General features: G+C 39.4%; 2 protein-coding genes across 2 annotated transcripts; both read left to right on the top strand.

Moving 5' to 3' along the window:
• Positions 1–5,879: 5,879 nt before the first annotated feature.
• On the top strand, positions 5,880–7,327 carry LOC135616517 (leucine-rich repeat extensin-like protein 6). The gene has a single exon (XM_065115791.1). It carries the CDS (start codon positions 5,956–5,958, stop codon positions 7,096–7,098), a length of 1,143 nt encoding a protein of 380 aa, XP_064971863.1. The 5' UTR covers positions 5,880–5,955; the 3' UTR covers positions 7,099–7,327.
• Positions 7,328–11,331: 4,004 nt separating this feature from the next.
• LOC135616518 (serine/threonine-protein kinase 52-like) lies at positions 11,332–16,401 on the top strand. The gene is made up of 7 exons (XM_065115792.1): positions 11,332–11,695; positions 11,867–12,563; positions 14,531–14,652; positions 14,895–15,103; positions 15,190–15,364; positions 15,585–15,719; positions 15,865–16,401. Exons 2-7 carry the CDS (start codon positions 12,251–12,253, stop codon positions 16,210–16,212), a joined length of 1,302 nt encoding a protein of 433 aa, XP_064971864.1. The 5' UTR covers positions 11,332–11,695; positions 11,867–12,250; the 3' UTR covers positions 16,213–16,401.
• The last annotated feature ends 537 nt before the right edge of the window (positions 16,402–16,938 follow it).

Consider the following 16,938-nt stretch of genomic DNA (forward strand, 5'->3'; position numbering starts at 1 on the left):
TTATGAAATGTGTATGAAATAAATTATATAAATAACTTACATATAGTATCCACAAAACATATAATAACTCCTCTCAGTCTGCCTACCAACATGTGTTAGAACCTGAACAGAGTTTTATAATTTTCATCAAGTGCTTGCCAATGCATGGAAGTTTGAACTGAGCTATTGAGAAGATGAACAAAGCTATTTCAAACAAGCTTCTTGCATCTGCCTATCAAAATAGTGAGGCATGGTTGCAGTGCTGGTTCCTGCATGTAAGAATCCAATAACCTTATTTAAGTGAAGAGGATCCAAAATAAAGGTTATGCAGAGCTTCAAGAGAAGTGCAACAATTTCCTTACCAGTGAACATTGAAAGAGGAGTCAACTCAACTCAAAGGAGGAGATCAAATAACCTGGTTTGTTGGACAAGAACAATCATAATCAGCATAAAATAGAAAATGCTGGAACAATTTATTTATCATACATTGATGCACTGAGAATCTTCATCACTAGCTCTACATTCTTCAGTGTTTAATTTCTTATGAGGATGCAGATCACTTGAAGACACAACTTGATATATCGATGCATAATGAGACAATTTCCAAACTGCACACAGCAAGTACCTTACTTGGAAGATATTAATTATCTGCACTGGGAACACCCAGAATGTAGAGTCCTTGAACTATGTTCCGAATGGAAACTCCCAAAGTTTTTGACCTACCACAATATTAAACATTGTGAGTCCTTAGAATGGTGACTTGCAGTAGTAAGAAAGAACTAAAGAAAGGAAAGAAGAATAAACAAAGAATCCAAATAGTTGAAATAGATGGTCTGTTTCCAACAGAACACAATGGTTACTTGTTTCTGAAGGTCCAGACTTTTTGACCAGCAGTAATCTATGACAAGAACTCATGAACTGTTGTCTGCAGACAATTGGAATAGACCGTTACTGCCACAAAATTCATCTGTGAAGCAATAGAAGAAGGCACTAATACCTACCAGTCTCATGTTCCATAAGCTGATAGTGGCACTGAGATCTTCCGTGACCACTAAACTGTCCTATAAAAATGAGAGACAAGTATAGGAACTGACTACTCTCAAAAGACAGTCACCTCAGACTTCAAAGCTTCCTTATCGAATTGTCACTTCTTCCATGCTGTCTGAATTATCACTGGATAACTTAATCTGATACAAAATTGTCACTTCTAGAAATGGCATAAATCTAGAACCAGATCTTCAAAAGCTCCTACAGTGTCACCAGTTTGTTACTTGCTTTTTATTTCAAAGGATTTCACATCGAAAAAAAAAGATTATTCTGAAGAAGCTTCGATCAAACAATCCAAGGCAGTGCAAGAATGACTAATGAAGGCATCTCTCACATATCTACGATAAGATGGCATCTTAAAACTTTTTCAAAAAAAATGTAATTGAGGACCTGAAAAATATGTCTTCTAAATCACGCACTATTAAGGATCCTTTTGTACAAGCAATGATGTTCACCAGTCCATCCGAATCTTGGCAGCGAGGCATATAGCTGGATATCGATATATGTCTCATTCATTTTTAAATACTTTATTGTATACAATTACATACTAGTACCAACTGGTCCAATTGGTTACAAAAACCAGTATCAGACTAGTATTTAAACCCTACCGTAGATGCAAAAAGCAAAATGCAGAGAGAGGTCTAGAAAAACTACACGCATATGGCAAAGGCAAAATTAGTAGTTTATCTAATTCATGAACAAACTACGTCTTCCAGAGACCATTGGTCTAACATTTTGTAACAATTAAAAGATAATTTTGATGTGAGATGCAAGCTTCACGGAAAAGCGCTTTCGAATCATAATTTTGATGCCCCATCTCATAACCATAACGCTCCAATGCTTCCAAAACATATCCTTTCCTGGAATGGATGTCCGAATAAACTATTGGCTACTAGAAAATAAAATAAACGATCTTTCTGAAAATGTTGCATCCAAGATCCAAATTTAAGTCTGGCATCGAACATAACAAGGCATCGACATGACATAAAGAGCAAAACATTGACCAAAAACGAGCCGTCTTCAACGAATGTAACAAATCCCGAATCTAAAGAGAGCCTAGCAGTTCCAAGATTCTCTCTTTCCTCGTGGTACATCAGGAAGCAAAACAACAAGTGAGGGCCCAAACAAGGGAAGATCGATTTCGAACCTGTAGAGAGTGGGATTGCCGGGTTCCAGGTTGACGACCGTACCATAAAGTATTCACCGGCTTTTAAGACCGTGTTCCCGTTATACTCAAAGTCGCTCCTCCTCCGGCGATTCCACCGGACGACGTACCACCACCGGCTTCGGCCACCAGTCTCACTCGACCCCCTTAGGGTTAGGGTTTCAATCGTTTGATTTACATTAAGGATAATGTTTCGGTACTTGTGTTTTGTACCTACTTATGTACCATTTGCGAATAAGTTGGGGCCCACAAACTTAATAGTCCGGCTCATAGACATCGGTAAGTCGCTGAGAGTGGGTCTAAAGAGTTTGTAGAAACCCAAACCCAAGCGGCAATCCTAAATAATGTTTCCAAATCCATTTAGGATTATCTAAACAATGATATAAATTTCTTTTCTCCTCAAAAAAAAATCTTGTTATTTAAGGAACAATTTCATTAATACATTATGAAATATGTTTCACTTATATATTTTTTTTTAATTTATAGATATCATGAATGTCTTTATAAATTTTAGATTAATTTATGTGGATTAATGCCATTTAATCACTATAAAATTATAAATTGAAAATAAAATATTTGTTTAGCTTCTAGTGATGCTTTAATTCATCAACTATGAGTTATTCCTATCCAATGCAACAAGCTTTTATTAGAATTATGAATGCCACAAAAATAAAAAAAATAAAAAAACAGTTCTTGAAAATGATTCTATGTTGTAATATAGTTGAAGTCAAAGTTTTAATTTGAAAAATATTTCATAAATCATCTCTGAAATCTTTTTCTTAAATTCTAATATTAAAAATAATTCAAAGATGTCTAAATCAAATCTACTCACTCACTAAGGACACAAGGAGAGAGATTCTAATTATATTACCAATATACTTGCACAAGTGAGAATAATTATCTAAGGCGTCTCCAAGATTAAAAAAAAAAGTTTAGCTCTTGATATATTACTTGTATGAAGACTAAGACTATGAGAGATTTTTTGAATTAGTAAGCTAAGATAAGTTCATGTGGATGCTGAGTGGTGAAAAAAAATAATTCTTTAATATTATGTTAAAATGAGCTCTTGTATTGATCATAAAGAGGGAGAATATCTTATAAAATATTATACAAGGAGGTAGCTCTCAATCGTTCTTTTTTTCATACGGTCTACAATTTACTATTTTAGACTCTTGTGGCAAATTAACGGTGTAAACTTCTATTTCAATTTTTTTAACTTGATGGCACATAAAATGCATATGTCGGATGGACGATGATTAGTTGATTTTTTTTTACATTAATTGAGTTTTTCTAACTCATATGTCTCGTAAATATCAAAATTTATATGATATTAATCGTTCTCCTACGGAGTAATGTCAGTCCAAATCAAATGAAAATGATAAAAAGAAAAAGGTATCTTTTTGTATATTGTTGAACAGTTGCTATCACAAAATAATTGGATGAGCAAAGGTGTTTGATGGAAAGTCAACCCAAAATGGTGGCTTTGGGCCCTCCTCTTCGGCTCGCATGAAATGAAGGCTTTATAGAACTTCTTGTCCTCGTATTTATGATGCAATTGCACACCAACCGCTTCCAACTATTGATCATGAAATCACATCGATCAAAATTAGATGAATAAAGCTGGTGATTTTGTTGATGTGTCGTCGGTGACGTGAAAGTAACATTTGTGCCGTTCGTCCGAATGATGGCACGCATGAAACGTGGAAGTACCATAATCCATGTTTGCCATGAAATGATATCAACGTTGACACATCCAAGAGTTATGGCAGACTCTTATAGCAATTTTAAAAGATTTACTGTAGAAAATAGTTGAAAGAATTAAAGATGATTGAGTTGGATTGCTCGTAGATTAAAGGCTTGATGATGCATAGCATCTTTACTTACCATCCTAATTAAACCAGTCTTATCGATGACGATGATAATTGTTAGGGTAGATGTCGATCATCTTTTGAATTACTCATATTTGGTTCGGACCGGTACGTAAGTGTAAAAAGCTCTCGATTAACGAGTGTTCGGATGCTCGATATGATACTGATTTACAAGAAGATTGAGGTCGGATGAGATTTTGATATAGTCTCTTCGATACTTAAGTTAGTGTTTGGGATGAATATATATATATATATATATATAATCAGTTCATAAAAATGTATTCTGCACATTATAATTTATTATAGTATCATCTACAAATGATAAAAGGCATACACCTAAGAAAAGTTCTAATCCACTATCATCTAAAAATAACACAAAGTAAAATACTTTTAAATACGATTAATATATATAAAAAATATTTCTTATATTTAAGAATATTCAACTTAAATGGATAAAAAAAAACATTATAAATGGTTTGTGGTGAGTGACAAACCACATAGAGTCAGTCCAACCAAGAAAGTTACTATGATCGCATCATCATGACTCATATTGGGCATCAACAACAGATGCACGGATCTCACTGACCACAGCATGCAACAAGGATCGGCTACCAACCCTGTAAATGCATGAACACGACCACCCACTATAAACAGGAAGACTGACAACTACTCCAGACCCGATTGATTCCACATAAACTATTCTTCCAGGAAGAACTCCTCCTCCTCCTCCCACTCCATGATTCGTGACGGCTGATGATGCTGATATATTCGTGACAATGATCGATTAACCACAATCGTTAATCGAATACTAACTTTGTGGGACGTACGTTAACTATGGTCAGTGTCTTCATCATCGGCTAGAAAGGCGATAACAAGAAACTTGAATTGGTCTGACCGTCGAAAAGAATCATTCTGGAAGTGAGGTGATGACTCGGTGATTTGATTGAATTGATCTCTTCAGAGCTACCATCCTAAGCATATATTTGATGATAGCTAGCATCCACTTTATCCCCCAAAGCATACATATATATATTTGATGGCTGAACTCATCCTCAGCATGATTTGCGACATCATCCAACGATTAAGCCTGATAAGAAGAGACCTTCCCCGATTGGGTTACCCAACGATGATTACTGATCTGTCGACATGCCCAAGCTTACCGAGTCTGCTATTTTATGTTCATGCTATTGGAGCATATTTGATGCATGGTAGGTTTGAGTCAAGATCATAAGCTAAGAACAAAAGGAAGAAGAAGAAGAGTTAGTAGATGGCTTGCTGACGATGGATTAAACTGGCATGGGATGGCTTCGATTGCTGTCTAATGCGTGTATGAAACGTCTACTCAATCATTGGTAGGTAGATATATATATATACTATAGTGTCCTATGTTTGTAATCTTTGTTGTTGGAGATCATATCGTATCGCATAAACAAATCGGAGGCTCACGACTATGGCTACCAAAATGCACTCAGATGTCGATAATCCATTTCGAACATAAGAACAAACGCTACTTCCTTTTCATTCATGGCCATTTGTCTCAGGCAAGATCGCACAAACTGACATGAAATATTCGGGTTTGGTTTCTGCTTTCATGGTGCAAGGCAAGAAGAAATTTCCTGGATCCATAGAATGCATCAAAGGTAATGAATGATGCAACGACTGTCGTTGTATCACATCACATCAAAGGAAGACATGAGACCGATTCCTGTTCCTTCTCCCACCCATTCTCCTCCAGATATTGTTATCCATGGGAGGGAGAAGTCGGTCAACCTTCATTTCCTGAATACAATACCCGACCATTCCACCGAAACACAGACAATGAGAGAGTGGAAGACTCATGTATATAAGCGTAGCCAATCTCTAAGACAGGCATCATATCTCCTTCATCGGGGAACCATGAGCAGCACAGGGTTTCACGGGTGCTTGTTATGCATCCTCTTCCTCTCTCTCCCCCTCCTCTCGCTGGCCGAGAACTATCCCCCACCCAACCCGAGGCTGGAGAAGGCCTACGTGGCTCTGCAGGCATGGAAGCACGCCATCACGGCTGACCCCAAGAACTTGACCCACGATTGGTGCGGTCCGCACGTCTGCAACTACACCGGCGTGTACTGCGCGCCGGCCCTCGATAACCCCCACGAGTTCACCGTCGCCGGCATCGACCTCAACCACGGCACCCTCGAGGGGACGCTACCGGAGGAGCTCGGCCTCCTCTCCGACCTCGCGCTCTTCCACCTCAACTCCAACAAGTTCCGCGGCGCCCTGCCGTCGTCCTTCAAGTGCTTGAAGCTCCTGTACGAGCTCGACGTGAGCAACAACCAGTTGGAGGGGTCGTTCCCCTCCGTCGTCTTGGAGCTGCCCAGCCTCAAGTACCTCGACATCCGCTACAACCGGTTCTGCGGCGACGTCCCCTCCTGCGTCTACAACCTCAAGCTCGACGCCTTGTTCATCAACAACAACGACTTCACCTTCTCGATTCCCGACAACATCGGCAACTCCCCCGTGTCGGTGCTCGTCTTCGCCAACAACCAGATCAGTGGCTGCTTCCCCAAGAGCATCGGCAACATGCACGAGACCCTCCGAGAGCTGATCATCCTGAACACCGGCCTCCGAGCGTGCATACCGCCGGAGATCGGGATGCTGAGGAAGCTGAGGGTGCTCGACCTGAGCTACAACCACCTGGTCGGCCCGCTGCCGGAGAGCATCGGGGAGATGAAGAAGCTGGAGCAGCTGGACGTGGCGCACAACAAGCTCTCGGGGAAGATACCATGCAGCATCTGCGACCTGCCGAGGCTGAAGAACTTCACCTACTCCTACAACTACTTCTGCGAGGAGCCACCGAGTTGCCTGAAGATCAAGACCCACGACGATCGCAAGAACTGCTTCCCGTTCCGTCCGGACCAGAGGCCCGAGGAGCAGTGCATGGCCTTCCTGTCCAAGCCGAGGTACTGCGACTCCAACGGGTGCATCGCGCACCCCCCACCGCCTCCACCACCACCTCCTCCGCCACCGCCGCCGCCGCCCGTTCATCATCACTACTGAGACCCACCGGTGGGTGACCGCTACATGTGTTTACGATTATCATATGTCAAATTGGATGGAAAAACTGCAATGATTTGTGGACTTTTAGGTTCGTTGAACAGAGAATAAGGACTCGTAAGCTTCTTAGAATCCTTCTTCTTCCTTTTGCACACGGTGATTGCAGAATAAATGACATTGTAGCTACCATTGACAGGGACATGCAGTGCTATATGAATGCTTTTTCCTTGAATCGATGCCCTGTAGAAGATTTGTCATGATCCTACTCCAAAAACCACATTGATCAAACCTTAAAAGAACAGATAACAATGTGACAGACCTGAGACATCGTTACATTATACTCAGCATGATCATGTAGCAGGGGTCACCTAACAGAGTGCTTGGCCTTTCCTCCGTCAATGTCTCAAGGGTGACAGCCTGTTCTGTACCGCAGACTGGGAGACTATTCAATGGTTATTTGATTGTTGACATGATCGGAACAAGGAGCTGTTGTTGGCCATTCTCTTTCTCCACGCCTAATGCCAACTGAAGGGTCTTCGTATTGAAATGGTCAGCCGCCTCCACAGCTTAAAGATTTAAAGTAGATGTTTGGTAGAAATTATTATTATCTTCTCAGTTTTCTTATATCTGTCATCCAAAACATTCAACACATAATAAAATATTCCTCTCAACGAATGGTCGATTTTTATAGGGGAAGACGATGGTTGGCTTTGCTCATGGAACCCACTGTGGGTGTGCCCCACACGTAGGTCAACGCATCACTTGGTTAGACTCGCGTGGCCTTATATCATTGGATCCATTTGGGTCAGTTTCACACGTGGCTTTATCTCAGCGTTTCCTCGAAACCACCACGACCCACTTGTGGGTCCGCTTCTTCAGTATCCCACTCTTTATATCCAATGACAAGACAGGTACGGAAACGCGTAGCGTCACGCATGGGAAACGTATTTATGTCTCTGGAACAAATCCCTCAGTAATGAATCAACGGCCGAGATCACCTTTACGCTTCCCCTTCGCCCACACATCGCCGCCGACCAGACGAGCACGCGAAGGAAGAAGATGGCGTTCATGGCGTCCATAACTCGTCGCAAATTCCCAGTTCGAACCTTAGATTCGCCGATGAGAGCGTCCGTATCTTGCCGCCGTCTGCATAGGCCAGCTACCTCGACGCCTCCGACATCATCGAGGCCGCCCACCGGATTGGTGGATAGATTGGCCCTAAAAGGTTCCTTATGTCTCGAACAACAAGTCACTGATCCTTATTTTGTTCGTGTGTTTTGGTGCTCTTCGGATCTCTTGTTGTTGCTTGTAGTTATGTGTTGAAGTAGGTAGGGATTGGGTGATGGACGAACCTCCGATTTCTTTTGAATGTGAGAATCTAGCTGTTGCAAGCTTAGCCAAAAAGTGTGTGGACTTTAGGTGAGTAAAGATGTTTAGGTTCCTGAAACATCTAAATTTTCATTTTAGTAGTAGGAGCAGGTTCCACAAATTCAATCTTTGATTTCACATTATGCGAACCTAATAGGAGTTGGCAAAAATTGTCATTTGGAAGTTAGTGATGACACTGTAAAGTGCGAAATGGAGAAACTTGAAATGAGAGGTTTCATTCTGCTTTTTCTTATGAAGGTCTTGGGAGTAGTTTGGCCTTCTCCATAAACAAAGTCAGGACTCATGTTACATCAGAAATATCCAGCACCATTGTTTTCTTTCATTTGTTTGAGTCTCTACATAAAAAAGGAAATTTGATGTTAGGTTAATATGAAGATAAAAGTGTTCAGTTAATATAAAAAACTAAAAAAGATCAATATAGGCTCTTTTCAAGGCTTATAAAGTGTATTTAAGCTGTCAGTCATGCTGTAGTGCTAGGTAAACTGTGCAAGCTATGATGTTTCAGGAACTATTTCCAATTCCTGATGTCCCCATGTTTTAGATCATCCACCCAGGTAAACTGTACCATTGTCTACCATGGGTGACAAATGGTCTTTTCCAGCATTATAGCTGATACTTAATCTTTTTGTCATGCAGACATGTGCATTATGCATATGACACTAACTTCACAGTTTAATTATGATATTTAATGCCATCTGTTTTTAGTGAGAATTGCTGCTCGGTGGTCAACTCTTATTCTGTACCTTCATGATAGAAGGTCACAAATTGAATGAAGATCTCAGGTTTGTTACATATGTTACCATCATCTTAGAGCTGGTTACCTTTTTTTTGGAAGATGGATATTTGCTTTGTCTTAGGAAGCACAACCAACAAAATCTTCTTCTCATACACGGAGAGATATATATATTTACGCTTTTTCCGTATACTTTTTTTCTAAAAAAATTAAAACATTACCATCCATCAAACTATTCTTGTGCTGCTGCTTCAATGCAGCTAGAGTATGGATTAGTTCTGAATTAGGAAATTTCATTGAAAATTGTCTGTTGAAAATACATTTATAGAATCTAAAAAATTTCCCCCCTTTCTTTTGTTCACTGATTGCTTTTTTTCAAGGTATGAGAACATACCAAGGTCCAGATGAATTTGTTGAATCTTTTGTGGGAGCACAACATGAAGCTGCTGATTCCTGTGGCACAAATGCTCTCTTATCAGAGAAACACATAAGTCATCCCAGGCATGTGGAAGTACAGGTATCATTTTTGTATAAAACTATCTATGCCGTATCACTAAACTGCATTCATGGTGTACTTAAGATCACACCATCTTTTCTGCAATGGTTACCTGCCTTTTTCTTTTGTACCACCCACTAATGTGTTTTCACTAATATAAGTGAACATGCAGCATTCTTTGAGTTTAACAAAATTTCCTCAACGATCTGTATAATCCAGACTAGTTCTTTGATTCAAAAAAAAATTTATCGAAGTCTACACCATGATTCATGCAGCATTCTTTAATTCATGCTGCCATTTATCCCATGCTCACCTTTTCAGTTGAAAATGCATATCTACAAACAATGGATTTTTGGCTACTTTGTACTGACAAGTTGACTGAATATGCTCACCTTCAATTTACTGTAGCGGAGTCATTGTTAATAATAATATGCTCAGTTGTCTTTTTTCCTATGGTTCATACTAGAATATATTCTGAATACCAGGATCCCCGTGCTTTTGCAGGTTGCAGAATTACCTACCAGCATAAATCTTCTCTAGCTTTCTTGCACAAGAAGTGATGTAAGTGTTAATAATAATATTAATTTAATGTTCCGATTAATGCAAATAGCAGGTAAAATTGTGAGGAATTGAAAATAAAGTTGAAAGAAAAATAATCTAAAAGCACAAATTGTTGTGCTAAGTGTATTCCTCAAGAGATTGCTCAAGATATTGTGAGCATGATCAAAGACCTTAACATCTACTTCCATGTCTTTGCAGGGTTTCTCTTCACATTTCTCCATCTTGGTTCAGATGGTAAGTCTCTTATTCTCGAGTACAATTTGGACTGAAACTTTCAAGACCAGAATAATCAAATCTCCTTGTGTCCCAGAAGTTTCCTTGCCATGCCACCAAATCTGTTGAAAAACCAGGGTTCAGGCTTGACTCAAGAACCTGGCACAGTCATTTGTCCATCATGGCTGATGTGCTTGCCCGTTTTAGCTGAGACATCAGCAGAGAGCCACAAGACTCATTCTAAGTCATCATCATCATGTCATCCTCTATAGTCTTCTTATATTACCTGTTGAGTTGAATTCGGTAAATATTTCTTGCATTTAAAGGTCCCATACTTTTAAAAGTATGATACTTTCCGTGCACAATTGTCTGCCCATGGACAAATTACTTAGTGTTGGGCTGCCTAACTTATTTAGGTTAGATTGAGGGCTTGAGATCTCATCTTTTGACCAGAATCAATGATAAAATCTTGTTATCATAATTTATTATTTAAAAATAAATGAAGAAGTCTTGTGTTTGTCCATCTACTTTGAAGGCCTCATAATGGTAAATGTAAATGGTTTCGCTTGCATATAATTTATGTGCATTTTTTTTGGTGATTATTTGGTCAACTATTCTGCCAATTAAATTACTAGTCTCAAAAAGTTGACTTGACCAAGTCTAAGGAGATGTCTTGGTTATTATATAAGTATTTTATTTTTAGGCTTTGATGTGCATGGTTTTTAGGTTTTGAATTTTGGATCTACATTACCAATTTTTTTTTGGCGTATATCCCTTGTGAGATCAAGAATGATAGGGTAATAAATTTCATTCACTCTATTTGATTGTGTGGATAAGATTACAAACATTGATTCCTTTTTTTGATCGACCAAAGATTTGATTTGTTTTTGTTATAAAGAGGTTGAGCCTCAACCTTTGGGCCAATAGGGAGCTGCCAAGTGGACTCATTGTTCTAAGGTAGTTTGAGATGATCAGAATCCGAGTCGAATTAGGGCTTAATTCGTACCTCTTTATGGCTTCCCCCTCTTGTCCACTCCTCTCTCCTCTCTCGTCTCGTGGGTTCGCCCTTGTTTTCTTTTTCTCTCTTCTCCCTCTCCCTCTCCCTCTTTCCTTGCTGATGTGCGTGGAAGCAGTCGGGTTGCGTGGCGCATAGTATTTCCAACCTCACGGCCATCTCCCCTTGTCGCGCGCTGCTGGTGACGCCCCAGGTGATGTCACGCTCTTTCTCTTTCCGCCAAAGCAAAGGCATTGGAGGAGCCAATCGGAAGCCACATCCGAGGCTTTTTGATCGGCCCTCCGTCAACGAATTCGGCTGTTTCTTCGTCCTTTTTTCTTCTTGCGCCTGTTTTGACTCCTCCGCCTCCTCCTCCTCCTTGTAGGCTCGCGTTGTTGTCGTTGATTCGTTTTCCAACTGAGTTGCTGACCTTTGCTGAATTGGCTGCCCTTTCCTGCCTCCTTCCGGCCGGATCGGTGTTTCTTGCGTTTTTCTCGCTGGTAGTAGAACTGTAAAGATCGGATCTTGAAGAGAGTTGTTGCCGAATTCAGCTGAGGTGGTTAAGTTGATTGATATTGCGTTTGGTTGGGGAAATTCTGCGTAGGAGAGCGTGTAATCGAGGGATAAAGGAGCGATTTTGAGGGGAGTTTATTTCGATTCTTTATCCGTTTGCGTTGTGATGTGGAGCCACTGAAGGGTACAAAAAGATCGGATCGTCTGTACCTTTGCATCTGTCTTGACATTGGGACTGTTGGGTTGATCTGTCGTCATGGATTTGGGCAGCAGAAAGAAAGAGAAGGGTCCTGAAGTGAAAGATTTGGGGGATAAACCAAAACTAAAGGGATTCAGAAGCTTTGGGAGTAACGATATGTTCTTCAGAGCAGACAAGATTGATTTGAAGAGCTTAGATATCGAGTTGGAGAAGCAAATAAACAAAGCATGGAGCAAAGAGAATGGTGGTGCCAAAGGGCCGAAGGAGGAATGGGAGATTGATCTATCTAAGCTGGAGATTCGCTATGTTATAGCTCAGGGGACATATGGTATTGTGTATAGAGGAACTTATGATGGGCAGGACATTGCAGGTACTTTTTTGTTTCACTTTTGGTGCTAAATGTTGCATTCTCTACTTTCCTGAGTTTCTACATGCACATCTTATATCATTTGAATTAGTGAAAATTTATTGCAACCTCATAGCTCTATTTACTTCATAATCCTGATCAATTGATATTGGAATGTTGTGGTTGTTATTTGAACAATTAATACTGTCTTCTGATCAAGGTTTTTAATTTCGAATAATACCATCCGTACCGGGCGCTACGTATCGGTCCGCCAGCATACTGGTACGCAGACTGCTCACTATCGGACGATATCGTCGATTGGAGCTGTTTCCGCTCTGTTACCATCTTAAATCGATCGGTGATGGTTGATTTCGGCCGTCGTCGCTCGTTACCGAGTGATAGTAGCCGAGGGAGAAGAAAGAAGAGGGAGAAGAAAAGGGAAACCTAGAGATTTGACGCCGCTCTCCCTCGACGATCCTGATACGTTGCATTTGTCTGCCATCATTTATTCAAAGCTGTGAAGCTACAAGAGGATAATTATTCAGAGGGGATGGCAACTTTAAACTATTAGTTATGGCACATAATATTGTGATAGGTATTACTGCAGTTGTTACTTGCCTGAGACACTAAGCCAGGATTCTTAGTCACCTGCCACTCTTTCCATTATCCTTTAAATGATCAAACACTGACACTGTCAACTGTTCATCAAGTTCAGTGGCACCAGCACCCACCCTGCTGCTTCTAAGTCCATTGCCTTTGTCTATAGGTACCCATCCTAGCACTAGTGTGACATGGGCACTTGGAGGCCATCCTCCTTGCGGACAGTACATGAATTCATGTCCCAATTACTCCTGAAAAACTAATTGGTCATCTTCATTTCAGTTGGGTTCATGTATTCATTCACCAAAATAAATCCAAGCACTTGATTGCATCCAGTGTAAAGGAAAAAACCACTGTGTGGAGAAGTATAAAATTCTCATCTTCATCTTTGGCACCTTCGGAAAATAGTAATGGTCAAATGTGTGCAATTAACTTTGATTGGGTCCTCCTCTTTATTATCAATAAAATGTTACATCTTTTTCTGATTATAATAGATGTTGTATTTGAGACACAATGTACTTTGTTTTAGCAATATGAATACACGCTTTCTACATGATTATATACTAGTTGGTCTCCGTCAATTCTGGTGCTCTGCATGAATTTTTTTTGGTGATTATAAAATATAGTATATTGGAGAGCATATAGTACTTTGGTTTAGTTACATGAATGCATGCTTTCTACGTGACTATATACTTGTTGGTTACAGCCAATTCTGGTGCTCTGCTTAATCCCCAAACCAAAAGCTAGCCTGATCAAACCAAATTCTTCAAATCAGTTCAGTCTAGGACCCACAATTTTGTCAGTTTACTTGCCCACTCTTACTGGTAGCAAGGTTAACATGCAGATTTAAGTTACCTACATCCACTCTGATTCTCTAGTTGCAGGAGCCACATGCACTGGGCTTCTTTTGTAGTAATTTAAAGTGCATAAATACACTGCTGCGCTTGTTATCAATAAAGGTGTATTTTTGTTTCTTCAGCTTTTTGGCTGCTGATGGAATTAATAAAATCAATATATGTGTTTTTTTATTTAACACAGTTTAGCCATGCTTCTATTGGATTTAATGCGAAGAATTATCTGTGTAATATAGATCATAATCTCATTGAGAAAACTTGCATGTTCTGTGGAATGCATGATTATGGTTCACTAACCAGTCAGAGATTTACCCTTCTGTTGGACTTGGGGTTCTTCTTTAACTGCCCTAATTTGATTATAGCCCTTCTGCGCTAGTTGAGAAAATGATCAACTTTTTTAGAGTGGTTGTTGTTAACATCATGTATCAAGAACAGATTCAGACATTTACTTGTAATGTTGTAGATTTTGTTACCAGTATTATTTTGTTTTTGTAGTCTCAAAATTTAGAATACATAATAATCATTCTTATAATGTAGTTAAAGTGTTGGACTGGGGAGAAGATGGTGCGGCCACAGATGCTGAAATTGCTTCTCTTCGGGCATCGTTTAAGCAGGAAGTTGCTGTTTGGCATAAACTTGACCATCCAAATGTTACAAAGGTAAGCAACTTTTTGGAGGTGCAATGACAATCAATCTTGAACTTCGATGATGCTATTAATACTTGTGTTGGTCTGTCAAAAATCTTAGCTATATTATATTTGATTACATCTTGACTGTTGTTTTGTCATGTTTTACAATGTGCAAATCTTCCAACCATTTTCTGGTGAATGATTATGAGCTACTTGTTCTTTTTTGTGCAAATTTCTCTGGTACAGTGATAATTAGAGATTTCTTGTTACAGTTTGTTGGGGCATCAATGGGAACTACCGATCTCAAGATTCCACAAAAGAATTCCACAAGCAGTGGACAAACTTCACTTCCAACTCAAGCATGTTGTGTTGTGGTTGAGTATCTTCCTAGGGGAACATTAAAGCAATATTTAATCAAAAACAGGCGAAAGAAGCTTGCATACAAGGTTGTTGTTCAGCTTGCATTGGATCTATCGAGAGGGTGAGTAATGGTAGAAATGTGTGTCTTTGCTATCAAAACGTTTGGATGAGCTGAACCATCATGTTAAGCAATTTACAATGTTGCAGATTAAGCTATCTACACTCGCAAAAGATTGTGCATCGGGATGTCAAGACTGAGAACATGTTACTGGATGCCAATTCGAATCTCAAAATTGCTGATTTTGGGGTTGCCCGTGTTGAGGCTCAGAATCCTAGGGATATGACTGGTGCCACGGGTACTCTTGGGTACATGGCTCCAGAGGTGCTTATCTCTCTTCCATTTTCTGTAAACCTTCAAGTATCAGTTTTATCTTGCTTAGGTGCTGCAACTTTGATCATCTAGAATATTTTAACTAAATAAGTGGATGCTTCATATGAGCGCTATCTTCCACATGTTATTGATACAATTGAAACATGAGTTAGTCAAATATTTTTTTTACTTTTTAAACATTCAAGAAAATTCACTAAAATAACTTGTGCAGGTCCTTAATGGTAAACCTTACAATAGAAAATGCGATGTATACAGCTTTGGCATATGTTTATGGGAAATCTACTGTTGCGACATGCCATATGCTAATCTCAGCTTCGCAGAAGTCTCCTCTTCTGTTGTTCAAAAGGTATGTTGTGCCCACGATTTTGAGCTTGATGATATCTCATACTTAGGCCTACCAAGGCCCAATGTGAACTTGTCCTTTGAAATGTAATATACTCGGATGCTTAGAGATGTAAAACAAAGGCCGTAAGTTGCTTCTTGCATGACAGAATCTACGACCAGAGATCCCACGGTGTTGCCCGAGTGCTATGGCAAGCATTATGAGGAAGTGTTGGGATGCCAATCCAGATAAAAGGCCCGATATGGACGAGGTCGTGCGGCATTTAGAAGCACTCAACACAAGCAAAGGTGGTGGGATGATACCTGAAGACAAGGCACATGGTTGTTTCTGCTTCACCACGCGGTCCATAGGCATATTGTGCTGTACTTTTATGGTATACGATGAGGAGCTTTGGAATCCAATTATGCCAAATTACTATGTTGTTACTCGTCAGCTGCCAAAGTCAAGTGGTTGCAAAAAGGTTTCATGCATTGATATGGTGTGGGTTCTTGAATAAAGGTTGACACCCTCTGCAGAGCTACTTACGGTCTTGACCTCCATTATGTAAAGCATGTCTTGCATTTGGCAGACAAATAATTGCTGCAATTGCATTTATATGAAGAAACGCAAACGTGTTTGTATTTTTGTTTCATCCTGAAATTTGCAAATATTGGTGGGAAAAATCCAAGTGAGGAACATTACAAGATGATAGATAATCTTTCTGATACTTAAATATGGGAAGAGTCGATAGAAGCAAAGAGGTACTCTTTGTGTCTCGAGCTTCGATCATTCAGGACTTATCTTGTAATAGTAATGTTTACCATGGTGTTAAAGCTTGCTGTCTTAAACTTAGATCACTAGATTCAAATATATTTTCAATATGAAAAGTAATACGCATTAGAGTTTTGTATTACTATTGGATTGCTCGCTCTCACTTGTGAGCAAGGTTTCTCTTATATCGGTTATATTGGTGTTATACCGATCATTAGTATGGTGCATATCGTGTCAGTATTGATATGATATAGTATTGATATGATATATCATATGTTGATACGGATGTACCATTTGTTGATATGGTAAAATTATTGAAATAGCTTCAAAAAATTTTAGAAAATAAAAAAAAATTATATTAGATTTTTTAAAGTAGAAATAAATATAAATTTAGTAAAAAATAATTTAAATTAAAAAAGAATAGTGATACATTTTTATTAGCTTTGAGAAATATCTTTGTGATATGTTTTGA

Source organism: Musa acuminata, chromosome BXJ2-7 (genome assembly GCF_036884655.1).
Source record: "Musa acuminata AAA Group cultivar baxijiao chromosome BXJ2-7, Cavendish_Baxijiao_AAA, whole genome shotgun sequence".
Classification (NCBI taxonomy): domain Eukaryota; kingdom Viridiplantae; phylum Streptophyta; class Magnoliopsida; order Zingiberales; family Musaceae; genus Musa; species Musa acuminata.